General features: G+C 37.4%; 1 protein-coding gene across 1 annotated transcript in view; it reads right to left on the bottom strand.

Annotated features, from left to right (window-relative positions):
* Positions 1-4,657, bottom strand: part of LOC124795033 (phosphatidylserine lipase ABHD16A) — a 160,705-nt gene extending 156,048 nt beyond the window's left edge. The window contains exons 1-2 of the mRNA XM_047258810.1: positions 4,551-4,657; positions 4,410-4,460 (exon numbers count right to left, since the gene is read on the bottom strand). Of these exons, the coding sequence (XP_047114766.1) occupies positions 4,410-4,460; positions 4,551-4,622 (123 nt within the window). The 5' untranslated portion in view covers positions 4,623-4,657. The remainder of the gene's footprint in view (positions 1-4,409; positions 4,461-4,550) is intronic.
* Between the last annotated feature and the right edge of the window lie 8,522 nt (positions 4,658-13,179).

Below are 13,179 nucleotides of genomic sequence, written 5' to 3'. Positions count from 1 at the left end.
GCCTCTGGAAACAGTATGATTAGCAACCTGCAACTGGGATGGAGTGCCTTGAATTGGATTAGCCGTTTAGTACTATAGATTACATACACTTTTCATTCCAATAGATCTATAGTGAGGAGATCCTCCAGGATATAGAAATGTCACAAAACAAGAATACACAAATATTTACAAATTTTAAAAAAATGCCATTTTATCTTCCACAGATCCCAAGAGAAAATGTACTCATAAATGTGGAATAATACAAAAACTCTTGAACATTTCTTCATTTCAAAGACTACATTCATCACAAAACATGCAAATGTTCTACACTCTTGAGTAGCATATAAGAATTCTTGGCACTTATCAAGTTTAGGGGGAAAAAATTTTCAAAAATATTTTTTCTCACTTTTTGATCAGTTAGACTATGTTGATCTCAAAGATGTTATTTATATTCATCCCCGATAAAAACTTTTTAATATATCGAGACAAAAAAATTTTTGGGTCTAGTGCAGCAGGGGATACAACTCGTCGGCTTTGGACAATGACGTCACAAGTCGCCAGAGAGCAGTTTACCATTTTCGCTTTTGCTGTTATGTTTCAGTTTCGTTTTTTTACTGATTGCTTAATAAAGTGGATCTGTTTATTCTATCTCGTGAGATTTTTTTTAAAAAAAGCCAAAAAACACTTATCAGCCACTGAAGGGAGCTACAACACTAAGAAGAATCGCTTCTCGATTGGCCACTTGTGACGTCATTGTCCAAAGCCGACGGGTTGTATCCCCTGCTACACTAGCCCCAAATTTTTAATGAAATTTTTTTTTCTAATTTTTTGACCAGACCACGAATATGTTATTTGCAAACATCATTCAAGGTAAATTGTAGCACATCAAAGTACTCTGACAAACTAGCCTCATTCAATTTACACTGAAGTCAAATAACAGTGTAGTTAAGTGTTAGTTCGGTGTTTGTTCTGTGCATTTGTTCTACTAACTCGTAATGACTAGAATCTTTCCTGATTTGGCCGAATTTCATATGGTAAATTTGTCACTATGTTGTTGTATTGTTACATGTTGATTAAATTACAATATGTTGTTTTACTTTTTCAAACCTGATTAAAAATATGTCATATTTGTGATCAGCATAGTCAAATTGACAATGTCATTGTTGCTGTTGTTGTTGTTGTGGTCTTCAATCCTGAGACTGGTTTGATGCAGCTCTCCATGCTACTCTATCCTGTGTAAGCTTCTTCATCTCCCAGTACCTACTGCAGCCTACATCCTTCTGAATCTGCTTAGTGTATTCATCTCTTGGTCTCCCTACACAATTTTTATCCTCCACGCTGCCCTCCAATGCTAAATTTGTAATCCCTTGATGCCTCAGAACATGTTCTACCAACCGGTCCATTCTTCTTGTCAAGTTGTGCTACAAACTCCTCTTCTTCCCAATTCTATTCAATACCTCCTCATTAGTTACGTGATCTACCCATCTAATCTTGAGCATTCTTCTGTAGCACCACATTTCGAAAGCTTCTATTCTCTTCTTGTCTAAACTATTTATCGTCCATGTTTCACTTCCATACGTGGCTACAATCCATACAAATACTTTCAGAAACGACTTCCTGACACTTAAATCTATACTCAATGTTAACAAATTCCTCTTCTTCAGAAATGCTTTCCTTGCCATTGGCAGTCTACATTTTATATCCTCTCTACTTCAACCATCATCAGTTATTTTGCTCCCCAAACAGCAAAACTCATTTACTACTTTAAGCATCTCATTTCCTAATCTAATTCCCTCAGCATCACCCGACTTCATTGGACTACATTCCATTATCCTCGTTTTGCTAATAACCGGTAAAAAATCAAAGATTTCATGGGTGTCCCCCAAAACTCGATAAGTGATGAATACTTAGGCTATGTAGTCACATATCATCAAACAGAAATATCATTTTACAACATTTATTTTGATATTGATCACTTTACTGAACTGAATTTGTAAGGAAATCATGTCTTATATAATACTGGTATTATCTGATATTATTAACACATTTGAGACAGCACCTGAGTCTCACTTGTGCAGTTGCATGCCTAGTGCCCAAGTGAGTTCGGGCACCATATTGAAAGGGTTAATAACATAAATATATCAGTTGGTTCCGCTAAGAAATCCATCAGTGGAGGAGGAGGAAGAGTTGGCCACTATTAAATCCTTAAGTTTTTCTTAAAGTGAACTATATAAGTAGCTAAACTTTTTATGGCTGCTGGTAAGTTATTAAAAACAATTATTCCTGAATAATGGATACCTTTCTGGACCAAAGTAACCTTAAATCCTTGTGAAGATTATTCTTATTTGAAGTACTGATTCAATGGACTGAGCTGTTAATTTGAGAAAGAGAAATTAATTGGGAAGCAGATGTTAGTATCCTCAGTTCTTTAAACAGGCCCCTGCAGAATATAATTGAGTTTGCATCACAAATAGAATATATAACACATTTTTGGACTCTGGAAACTTACATTTGGCTTGATGAGTTACCCCCCCCCCCCCCAAAAAAAAATGATCATATATGAGACAGTGGAACAAAAAAAGCAAAGCATGTTAGCTTTTTTTATTTTTACATGATCTGTCTCTGCACACATTGCAATGGATTTGCTTAGGCAATTAAGCAGTTCTGTAGCATGGTCCAGCTGAATTTATTATTAAGCTGTGATCCCAAGAACTTACTGGTCAACTTTTTCTATCTTGTTATCATCACATTTTAGGCATACACTGGCAGAAAACCCCTTAGAAGTTCTAAACTGCATAGAGTGTGTCTTTTTTTTTTTAATCTTTAAAGACACAATTGGCTAGGAATCATTTATTGATGTCCATGAAAAAAAATGTTTCTAAGGTTATAACTATTTTACTGTTTATCACAGTATCTGTATGATCTGCAAACGAAATGAACTTGGCATACTGTAATGCTTTTGTTGAAGGATGATTGCTACATTCAAGAAAAAGGAAAGATCCTAAGATTGAACCTTGTGGGACATCTCTAGTAATTAGGTCTCATTTGGATTACACCTCACAGTTTTATATAGGTCATTCCTAATGTCAGGCTTTGTTCCCTGTCACACATTTATGATCTGAACAATATTGTAGCATTTTACATTATACCCTAATACTTTAATTTACTTAAAAGGCTATTATGATTTACACATAACGATGCCTTTAATAGATAATGAAATATACCAGTGGCCTGTAACCTACTGTGTAATCCATTACGTATATTCCCATATGTGTGTGTGTGTGTGTGTGTAGACAGCCTTCCCTGGATTGGAACCCTTCAGAAATGCACACTGTGGCAATATATTATTTATAGTCAGGTGGTTAAGAAGCCGACTGTACATTACATTCTCTAAAAATCTTGGGAATACTAGCAAATATTAAATGGAACAGAAATCTGATTGCATTTCTTTACCTCCTTTCTTAAATCATGGCTTAACTTCATCATATTATACGTGACCTGAGTCATGTGTACTAGGTAGAACTACATCTGCCAATATCTGGTGTTAATGAGCATGAATGTTTGATAATGGGGCTTTGGCCCTGAAACTAGCTACAACCAAAAAATTAAAGAATTTCAGTGTAGCTGCATAAGAGTTATTTCTGGAAATATGTGTGGGTGCATACACACACACTCCACAAGGAAAAATGCAAAGTAAAGAAACAACTAATACACGGCTCCCCATTGTGTGACAGAATTATTATGGGAAGAAGCAACTGATACACCTTGTCAAGGAACAACCAAATGATCAGATTGTTGATAAGGTGAGTTAAATGTAACAGATAAAGTGAAGACAAGAGTATTACACAAACTACATAGGATAAAGCAACAGTCCCAGTTATATAGCACCCAGGAACCGACACTCAGAATTAAATATGCTAATAGTAAAGAAGCTTACAGCAAATTATTCTCCTGCACGGTGTTACAGAATCTATCACATGCTAGCTCATCTATGTAGAAAACAATACAACACAGGAGATTGCAACACCAGTACATGTCTTCACAAAGATAATGATTTACATAACAAACTATACGAAAATTCGAAAGTTTCAACAGTTTTAGCTACACAGCCATACATCTGTGCATAAGTACGTTGATATCACGTACACACACTGGTACAGATCACATTCATCCGATTTAAAATTATTGCTAGCATTTTCAGCACAATATCCACCAATAGGAAAACGTGTCATTTTGCAGGCAGTGCTTTACTGTAAGTTCAATATATCTGTCAAGTAACCTAAATAAGTGAAAGAGAAATGTATTGTCACGGTTCGTCTGCAGAACCACTCATCACGCTGCAGCAACAGTGGGACAGAGCGTAACAACTTACAAATATCAGTTCTGGAAATTCGTTAGTAACATTAGTTCTCAATGCAGTTTTAACTTACCGAGTTAATGACTTGGTCACCAAATTTTTCTAGTTGGCCGGGTTCGTACACCTACAACAACAATAAAACAACGGTTTTGAAGGGTAAACATTCGATATCCTGGTAAGACAATTAATTTCTTTTGGTAAACACAAAACGTACTGCGGCGTCACTGTATACTTTGTATAACTTGGGCGTAAACATACATTGCCAAACCAACCTAACACCAGCCATATTTCGACCAAAGATGTGACTCTGAGTGAATGAAACTACGCTAGTGATCCAAAGCTCTCCAAACGACTCTAGAGTAGACGAACTAGTAGCCGTAAAGTGCTCAAATGACAAGACCAGTGCAGTATCGATTTTCAATTCTACGACATTTTTCACAAATCAGCCCCATTTGTTTGCGATCAAATACAAACACCAATTAATCCTATTTTGCGACACTTTAAAGACTAAAAATAATTTTATTTCACTTGCGATAAATGTATAAGGGAATAGGTAATTTATTAATAAGTCAAACAAATGAACAGAAATTATACAACTTGAGTAGTTACCAATTAACAGTTAATTGGAAGAACCAGTTCACTGTGGGACGGAACTGTACTCATGTATTTCTTCTGATGAGAAATTGTAGCATTAGTGACAAGTGGATCTGTACCAGAGTCTCTTGGCGTTTTGTTTATTTTGTCTTTAATAGGAGGCGTTAACATGGTGTTTATCCTTTTTTATGAAACATGTGCTGTACGGTTCTATCATTGATTTACCTTGAATGAACCGTGCAAGTCTCATACTGACTTCATTTATAAAACAAAGGAAAAGTTAAATGCCGGACAACATTCTTTGGTCAGTCTTGTTACACAGACTACCTCCACTAATTCAGGGTGCCTTTATTTCGAAGGAACATGATTAAAAGACATTAAATTGTGTTTAACTAGCTAGGCTTAAGGCAATTCCACAATAACGACAGGGAGCGGCAGTCCAACAATATAATCTTCCCCCATGTAAATTTAATGGCCAATAACCCAACCCGACCCTGTGCTAGTTCGCTATATTTTATCGTCTGTTGTATTAAAGCTGGGCCGATCAGCCAACAGTTCAGTGACCTTTCAGTTGTTGAGGTGAATATTTACAATACAGCAAGTTAGCGTATTTCACCTTCGGGAGAAATGCGTTTACTTCATGAAATATAGTAGTTGCAAGATGAACAGATTGTTTACATAAAAATTAGTGATTAATGGGAACTCTGTTACAAGAGACGCAAGTGTGAATATGTACATGATTCTGATGATAATAACTTTCTATTGTTACACGCCATTTGCAAAACAGATTGGAACTGAATTATTTGACGAGAGAAAGGATAAAAAAGCCATTGGTGTAAGTTTCAGCAAGAATATACTGATATGTTAAAAGGTAATTCTACCGGTCTTAATTATATCAAGAAGTTTAATTACTGGAAAGTAATCTATGCCAAGCTTCTATATAGGAACTCTGGACATTTGGTTAGTGATGTTTGTTGGTGAATCTGCAAGCATAGCTAAGGAAATTTGGGAAGTGTTTTCTTACAATTAAGATAAATTTGCTTTACGACTGCACATCATATAACGAAATGTGAACTGAATAGCACTGAATCAGTATCTGCAGATTTTATATAAGACCCTATTTATGAACAGTAAATTCACAGGCGACCTGAGATCATTGGCGGCTGCTTCTCCGCTACAGGATAGATGAGTTGCCATTACTGCAGTTTCATTGTTATTTGCAGGTCACAATTTTATTTCAGCACATTATATCGCACTGTTTCAGTGAAGACATAATGATTAATGCCTGTGTTCTGCAAGACTTTAATAATACAAATCATTAGGCCTGGGTACATTAGTTTGGATGTTGGATAATTAGTGAGAATAATTTCACTCAGTCATGAGATTAATTTTTATCTGTGTAGAAGTAGTATCCACAAGACATTACAATTACACATTCTTAGTAATGCAAAGTTTAATTACTTCAGTTAGTCATTAAGTGTACCTTTAATGCATCACTTACATTACATACATACATACACACACCTATACAAACTAGGGTGAAACTTCAACAGCCTTAGGTCTGACAGGACTAGAAACAGTGGATTTCTATTTTCAGATTTATTGAGTACTTTAATTGTTGTATTATAATACTATTTGTTGTAAATCATTGCAATTGGTGAAAGTATAAAAAGATATACTAAATCTGCTAAATCTGTGTATGCTGCATCCAGGTTGTCCAGTCAGCCATGACGATGAGGGTCCATCATATACGAATTTCACATATGAGTTTAAGACAAGCTCAAGAACAATTTCCAATAGAGACAACCAGAATGAACCAGGAATTAGAAACTGTACAGGGAAGACAACAGGCGATGGAGACAGAAGTGGAGAATTTTTCTACATCAGTAAAGGAGATAGCTTCAGGATGCAAAGTACTTATGGAACAAAAGTTCCAAGCACAAAAACAGAGGTTCACCAAACAGTTAGAAGACTGGGCGCCAGATAAGACGCAACAAATTTGCTGTGTGTTAATAAAAGTATTAAAGAAGCTGTGAAGAGCATACAAAAAAGGCTTACCAATATCGAGTAAAATGAATCAAGAACTTCAGAAAGTCTAAGATCAAATAGGGACAGAATTTGATAAATGGAAAAAAAGAAGCCACACAAAATGTGCAAGAATGTGCACAGGATTCAGAGGAAATGCGAGGGGTAATTAGAGAAGGCAGGAATGAGAACAACATATACTGGAAACCACAGGTCCCCTATTATGGATCTTTATCTGACTATGCAGATAGAGAGCAATACCATTGTAGAAGCCTGAACAAACATATTTACGGAAGTGTGTCACTGTTGATTATGCAAAATTGGAGAAAAAGGTGTCAAAGCATAGGCAATTTCAAACATTTTTGCCAGAGAAAAGGACACTCAACCCAGCTGTTTTTATAAAGAGATTTTATGGTGTGTTCCCAAGATCATGGTCAGAAAGACAAAGGATTGATTATATAGCAGGATATATTCAAGGAGACGATAGCTTATGATTGACAGACATGATTGATAAGTGTCAAACATGTGAAGAATTTGAGAAGGTGTTCTTGGTTGTGAGACATTAAAGAGAGATTGAAAATGGACGTTTTTAATCCCCCAAACTATTCTCACACAGAAGAAGAAACCTAAGAAGGTACCTAGAAAAATATTTGAACAAAGCATAGTACTGGGATGAACTGGTAGATCACCAAAGTATTCTAAGGACCCCAGAGGTCAAGTTACTCATGGAATTTAGGGAGAAGTTAGTACATGTATCTAAGGAAAGTTTGGAAAATTTTTTGTTGGCTTTGGATTCACCCAGTTTGTTGCAAGAAGACCAGAGAAGGAGGATAAACTACAATAAATTTTACACACTGGAGAAGCTACAAGTCAATTATAATAATAGTAATTGTAGAAACAAAAGAAGTGAGGTAAAATGGTAATAGGGCGAAGAATAATAATAGCAAAATTAATGGACAGAACAACAGCTGTGGACCCCAGAATGGCAACAACAGTTTCAGACCAAACAGGAAGAGACAGGCATAATATAACAGGAGATATAATCCAGTATATGACGCTAACAACAGTAAGAAGAGGGTCACACCCATAATATCAGAGATGGAAGACAACAATGATCCAAACAGACATGGAAGTTTAAATTAAATACAACTGGGTTGAACAACAACATGTTTTATGCACAAGAATGGCATGAGTACAATGGAAGAATTAACCAAGGACATGAATCCATGTGAGAAAGTTTCTCTTACAGTACTGGTCTCAGCTACATAGGCATAGATTTTAGATATCCCTAAAATAATACTAGATACCAGAGTTTCACTAAATGGAATACCCAATAAATTATTTAAAAGATTATCCCATAAGACAGAGCTACCGAGATTTCCAGTATGTAGCTGTCAGATCATTGGAGCCACATGTATCCAATCATAAACTGTCTGGATATAGACTATGTTAGGAATGAAAGCGGGAAATGCAGCGATTTTGTGAGCATGCCTGGTGATTCACAAATTAATTGTAGACTGTAACATCAGATTGGATACAATGAGTGAGAAGGACATGAAAATGGATTTCTCAAGGGGTAAAGTCAGCCCTTACAATAGTGGAAAATTAGCACAAGTTGAACTTATCAGGGAGGAATGATGTCATAGAAAGTACTGTCAGAGGTGTGGAATTAAGTGTATCAGAAAGGAGAAGCATCATAAGTGTTTAGAAGAAGGAAAAGAAAGGAAGATACTGGGAATAGATGAACAGGTGGAAGAGAAGGTCATAGAAACTCATAGAATACAGGTGAAACAAAGGAACTAGCTGCACAAGATCTTGGAGAAATATAGTTTGGGTTTGAAAGAAAGACCCAGGATAATTCGTGGATTTACATGCAACTTAGAAGTGTTTCCACACTATGGCAAATCATCTGAGTGAAAACTGAAGAAGTTTGTGGATGAAAAAATAGATAGGATGATAAATTGGGTCATAACTGAACCACTGACAAGCCCATATTATAGTCCTTTATTAGTTGTATCTACACGAAGAGGGAAAGTAAAGTTTATATTTGATGCACAGGTCATAAACACAATCATCATGCCTGTGAGGACTCATTCAGACAAAATCAATGAACGAATACAAAAATTTCATGGGACCAAGCACTTCTCAAGTATAGATCTGTGTACCTCACATTGTCAGATTAAATTAAATCAACAATTGAGGAAATATACAACCTTTATACAGGGTGATTCAAAAAGAATACCACAACTTTAAAAATGTGTATTTAATGAAAGAAACATAATATAACCTTCTGTTATACATCATTACAAAGAGTATTTAAAAAGGTTTTTTTCACTCAAAAACAAGTTCAGAGATGTTCAATATGGCTCCCTCCAGACACTCGAGCAATATCAACCCGATACTCCAACTCGTTCCACACTCTCTGTAGCATATCAGGCGTAACAGTTTGCATAGATGCTGTTATTTCTCGTTTCAAATCATCAATGGTGGCTGGGAGAGGTGGCCGAAACACCATATCCTTAACATACCCCCATAAGAAAAAATCGCAGGGGGTAAGATCAGGGTTTCTTGGAGGCCAGTGATGAAGTGCTCTGTCACAGGCTGCATGGCGGCCGATCCATCGCCTCGGGTAGTTGACGTTCAGGTAGTTGCGGACAGATAAGTGCCAATGTGGTGGCGCTCCATCCTGCTGAAATATGAATTGTTGTGCTTCTTGTTCGAGCTGAGGGAACAGCCAATTCTCTAACATCTCCAGAGAGTGTGGAACGAGTTGGAGTATCGGGTTGATATTGCTCGAGTGTCTGGAGGGGGCCATATTGAACATCTCTGAACTTGTTTTTGAGTGAAAAAAAAAACGTTTTTAAATACTCTTTGTAATGATGTATAACAGAAGGTTATATTATGTTTCTTTCATTAAATACACATTTTTAAAGTTGTGGTATTGTTTTTGAATCACCCTGTATATGCCAGAAGAAGATATCAGATGAAGGTACTATCCTTTGAACTTAATGCAAATGTAGGGGTATTTATAATGGCATTATATACAGTTTTGGGGCCAGAGCAGAGATGTCAGCTAATGCTGTTTGCAGACAATATATTAACAGCAACTTTGCCATAGGAACATCCTGCAGACATGTTACTCTGATTGTCAGAACCAAGGTCAATTTACAAAAATCTCATCTTGGAATGAAAAGGATAAAATTTTTGGGCCGTATGATAGATGAAAATGGAATTTTACCAGTTAGCATAAGGATCAGTGTCATTACGAATTTCCCTGTGTCTAGAATGCTTAAAGCATTTTTAGGATTACCTTTATTTTTTTGTTGGTTTATACAAGACCAAGTCATGTACAGAAAACTGCTAATCAGTCTACTGAGGAAGAATGGATCTTGACAATTGAAAAGTGACTGTCAGAATGCATTTGAGGCGATTAAATACAGCTTGATAAACGTAAAATTATTACACCACCCAGAAATGGAACTCGAATTTCGCCTGATCACAGACTCCGCAAATGTGGAATTAGGAGCTTGTCTGTTTCAAATCAAAGCAATTGAAGGTCAGCCAACCTTCTGCCTGATAACTTTTGAAATAAGATGTTACTGATTAATGAAAGGGAATATATAACAACCACAGAATAGGAAGCACTAGCTGTTGTCTGGACCTTCAAGAAGACCCACTATTTCTTATGTGGATACACACAGTAGTGTACTGCAATCAACAAGTCCTTAGTTTCATGCAGTTGTGCAAATTAGTTATAGTGAGACTATTAAGGTGGACACTGGTACTGCAGGAACAAAGCTTTCAAATACAATATATAAAGGGAAAGAAGAATCAAATTGCAGACGTCCTATCAAGATTTCCTGAAGGGTTAGAACAGTAAGAATCGTAGGACGAGAAATGTGGAGAATTTCTGATATAATTGATGAGGGAACAAACAGCACAGAGATACAATTCAGAGCTATGTCGAGAAATGCTGTTCTTACAGAAGAAAGACCAGTGCTGGTGTGAAATACGATGGAAGTTGGAACACCCCAAGTTTCTAAACATAAACTAGTATTTTTGGGCAGTGAATGATGTACTATTCCAGAGAGCCATGAAAATGAGTTGATAAAATATATGCATCTGGTGTGGGGCCATTTTGGAGTGACTAAGTGTGCGAATAACCTATGGACATACAGTTATTTCCCCAGCTTGCAACGGAGGTACAGAGAGTATAAATTCACACCTTCTGAACTTATGCTAAAGAGAGAAGAAAATAACGAATAGATAAATAGTCTACCTAAATTGCAGAATTCTAAACAAAGTTGGGAAGAAAAGATATAACTGGCCTTACTTAACATGGCCAAGAAGCCACGAAAAAGGAAATTGAAGTATGACAGTAGTAGAAGATGAGTTCAAATTTTTAATGTGGGGGCAGGGTACTATTACTGACATACCAGTAGGCACTATTATTGAAGCAGTACAACAAGAAATGGCAGGTATTTTTCGTAAGTCCATTTGAGTTTATATGAATCCCACACCCAGGTGCTTTATTGTTAGTGTACCCAGGAACATGAAACGAAATTTCAATAAGGTTATTTATTGGTTTATTGTCTGGAGTATTTGGAGAATTATAAGATAGTTATGTGGATCTATCTTCATTTCTTGATGATAGAAGCTTCCATGAACGTTTTGACATTAATTATGTGCAAACACTGTGGATACATGAACCTGTCACAAGACAGGGAGTAATTTTCATGGTGATGGCAACTGACACAGACAGTGGGCGTGCATTTCTTTCTCTTGTGGTCGACTTGACTATTAATAGGTGGAAATTTATTTCATGACAAACTTTTCATGTAATGTAATCAGTGAACTAACAGTGGCTGAGTTTTGACTGCGGAATTGTCTTATTAGACGTGGAAAAAGCCTTCGACTAAGTCTGGCACACTGGGCTGCTCCACAAAATGTACGTCCAGGGTTTCCCCGGAAAGATCGTGAAACTAGTGAAAAACTATCTATCTGGCCGATACTTCGCTGTCAAGAGGGAGAAGAACACTTGCGGGAGTGCCACATACTCAGTCCTAGGATCGACCCTGTACAGCCTATACATTTCGGATATCCCTACCAGCCGGCCGGTGTGGCCGAGCGGTTCTAGGCGCTTCAGTCTGGAACCGCACGACCACTGCGGTCGCAGGTTCGAATCCTGCCTCGGGCATGGATGTGCGTGATGTCCTTAGGTTAGTTAGGTTTAAGTAGTTCTAAGTTCTAGGGTACTGATGACCTCAGATGTTAAGTCCCATAGTGCTCAGAGCCATTTGAACCATCCCTACCACACAGCATGTACAAACAGCGCATTATGCAGACGACGACGCATTCATCTCCTGTTTCACGAACAGGAACCTGGCAACGAGATGTCTGCAAACTGCCCTAAACAGGAAGGACAACTGGGCAAAGAAATGGCGCATCACTCTGAAATTAGAGAAGACGCAAGCAATGATGACCACTAGACGACTTTGAAGACGCCGACCTCTCTGAAGACCTACTAAAATGCTGCAACTTCAAGGACAAAATCTCCTCTGGAGAAACACTGCGAGTTACCTAGGTGTGTCTCTAGACAAGCGCTTAACTTGGAAGTGCCACATAGAGGAACTTTCCAAGAAGGTCCTTGGCAGGATGGAGATCATATACTCTGGCCTCAACAGTAACAGCTGCCTTTACCAAAGCATCGTAGTAGCCGTCTATAGAAGTCTAATTACACAGATACTGGAAAATACGTGCGCTGTATGCGGATATGCGGTCAGATTGACGATAGAAAGCCTTCACATAGTATCGCGTTTCCCCACAGAAGACCTCCATGTTGCTGCAGACATGCAGAAACTGCAGACGCGATTCCGCACCGTGGCGGAACAGTTCTCTGCCAAAGCGAGAACATTGCGAAATGACAAAATCTTAAACACGGCTACGAATCAGCAACTGCAGAAATCTGAAGAGGTTGAAGAAATCAGCCATCAAGTTGCAAACAAAGATTTACACATGGTATTACATTAAAATAGCTGATGCCGAGCAGTTCTTGTCAGATATAAAACTGACATAAAAATGAGAATTATTACATGCCATGGATTTAGATAGCAGCCAGATTACATTTAGCGTAATTCAGAATAAAAGTCCACTGGTAAATGCCCACTTGTAAATGCCCCCAAACAAAGGCTCTTGTCCCGCTGGTGGATCCACCACGCATTATA

Source organism: Schistocerca piceifrons, chromosome 4, assembly GCF_021461385.2.
Source record: "Schistocerca piceifrons isolate TAMUIC-IGC-003096 chromosome 4, iqSchPice1.1, whole genome shotgun sequence".
In the NCBI taxonomy this organism is placed as follows: domain Eukaryota; kingdom Metazoa; phylum Arthropoda; class Insecta; order Orthoptera; family Acrididae; genus Schistocerca; species Schistocerca piceifrons.
Note: the sequence above shows the minus strand (reverse complement) of the source record. Positions and strands in the feature narration are given on the sequence as shown.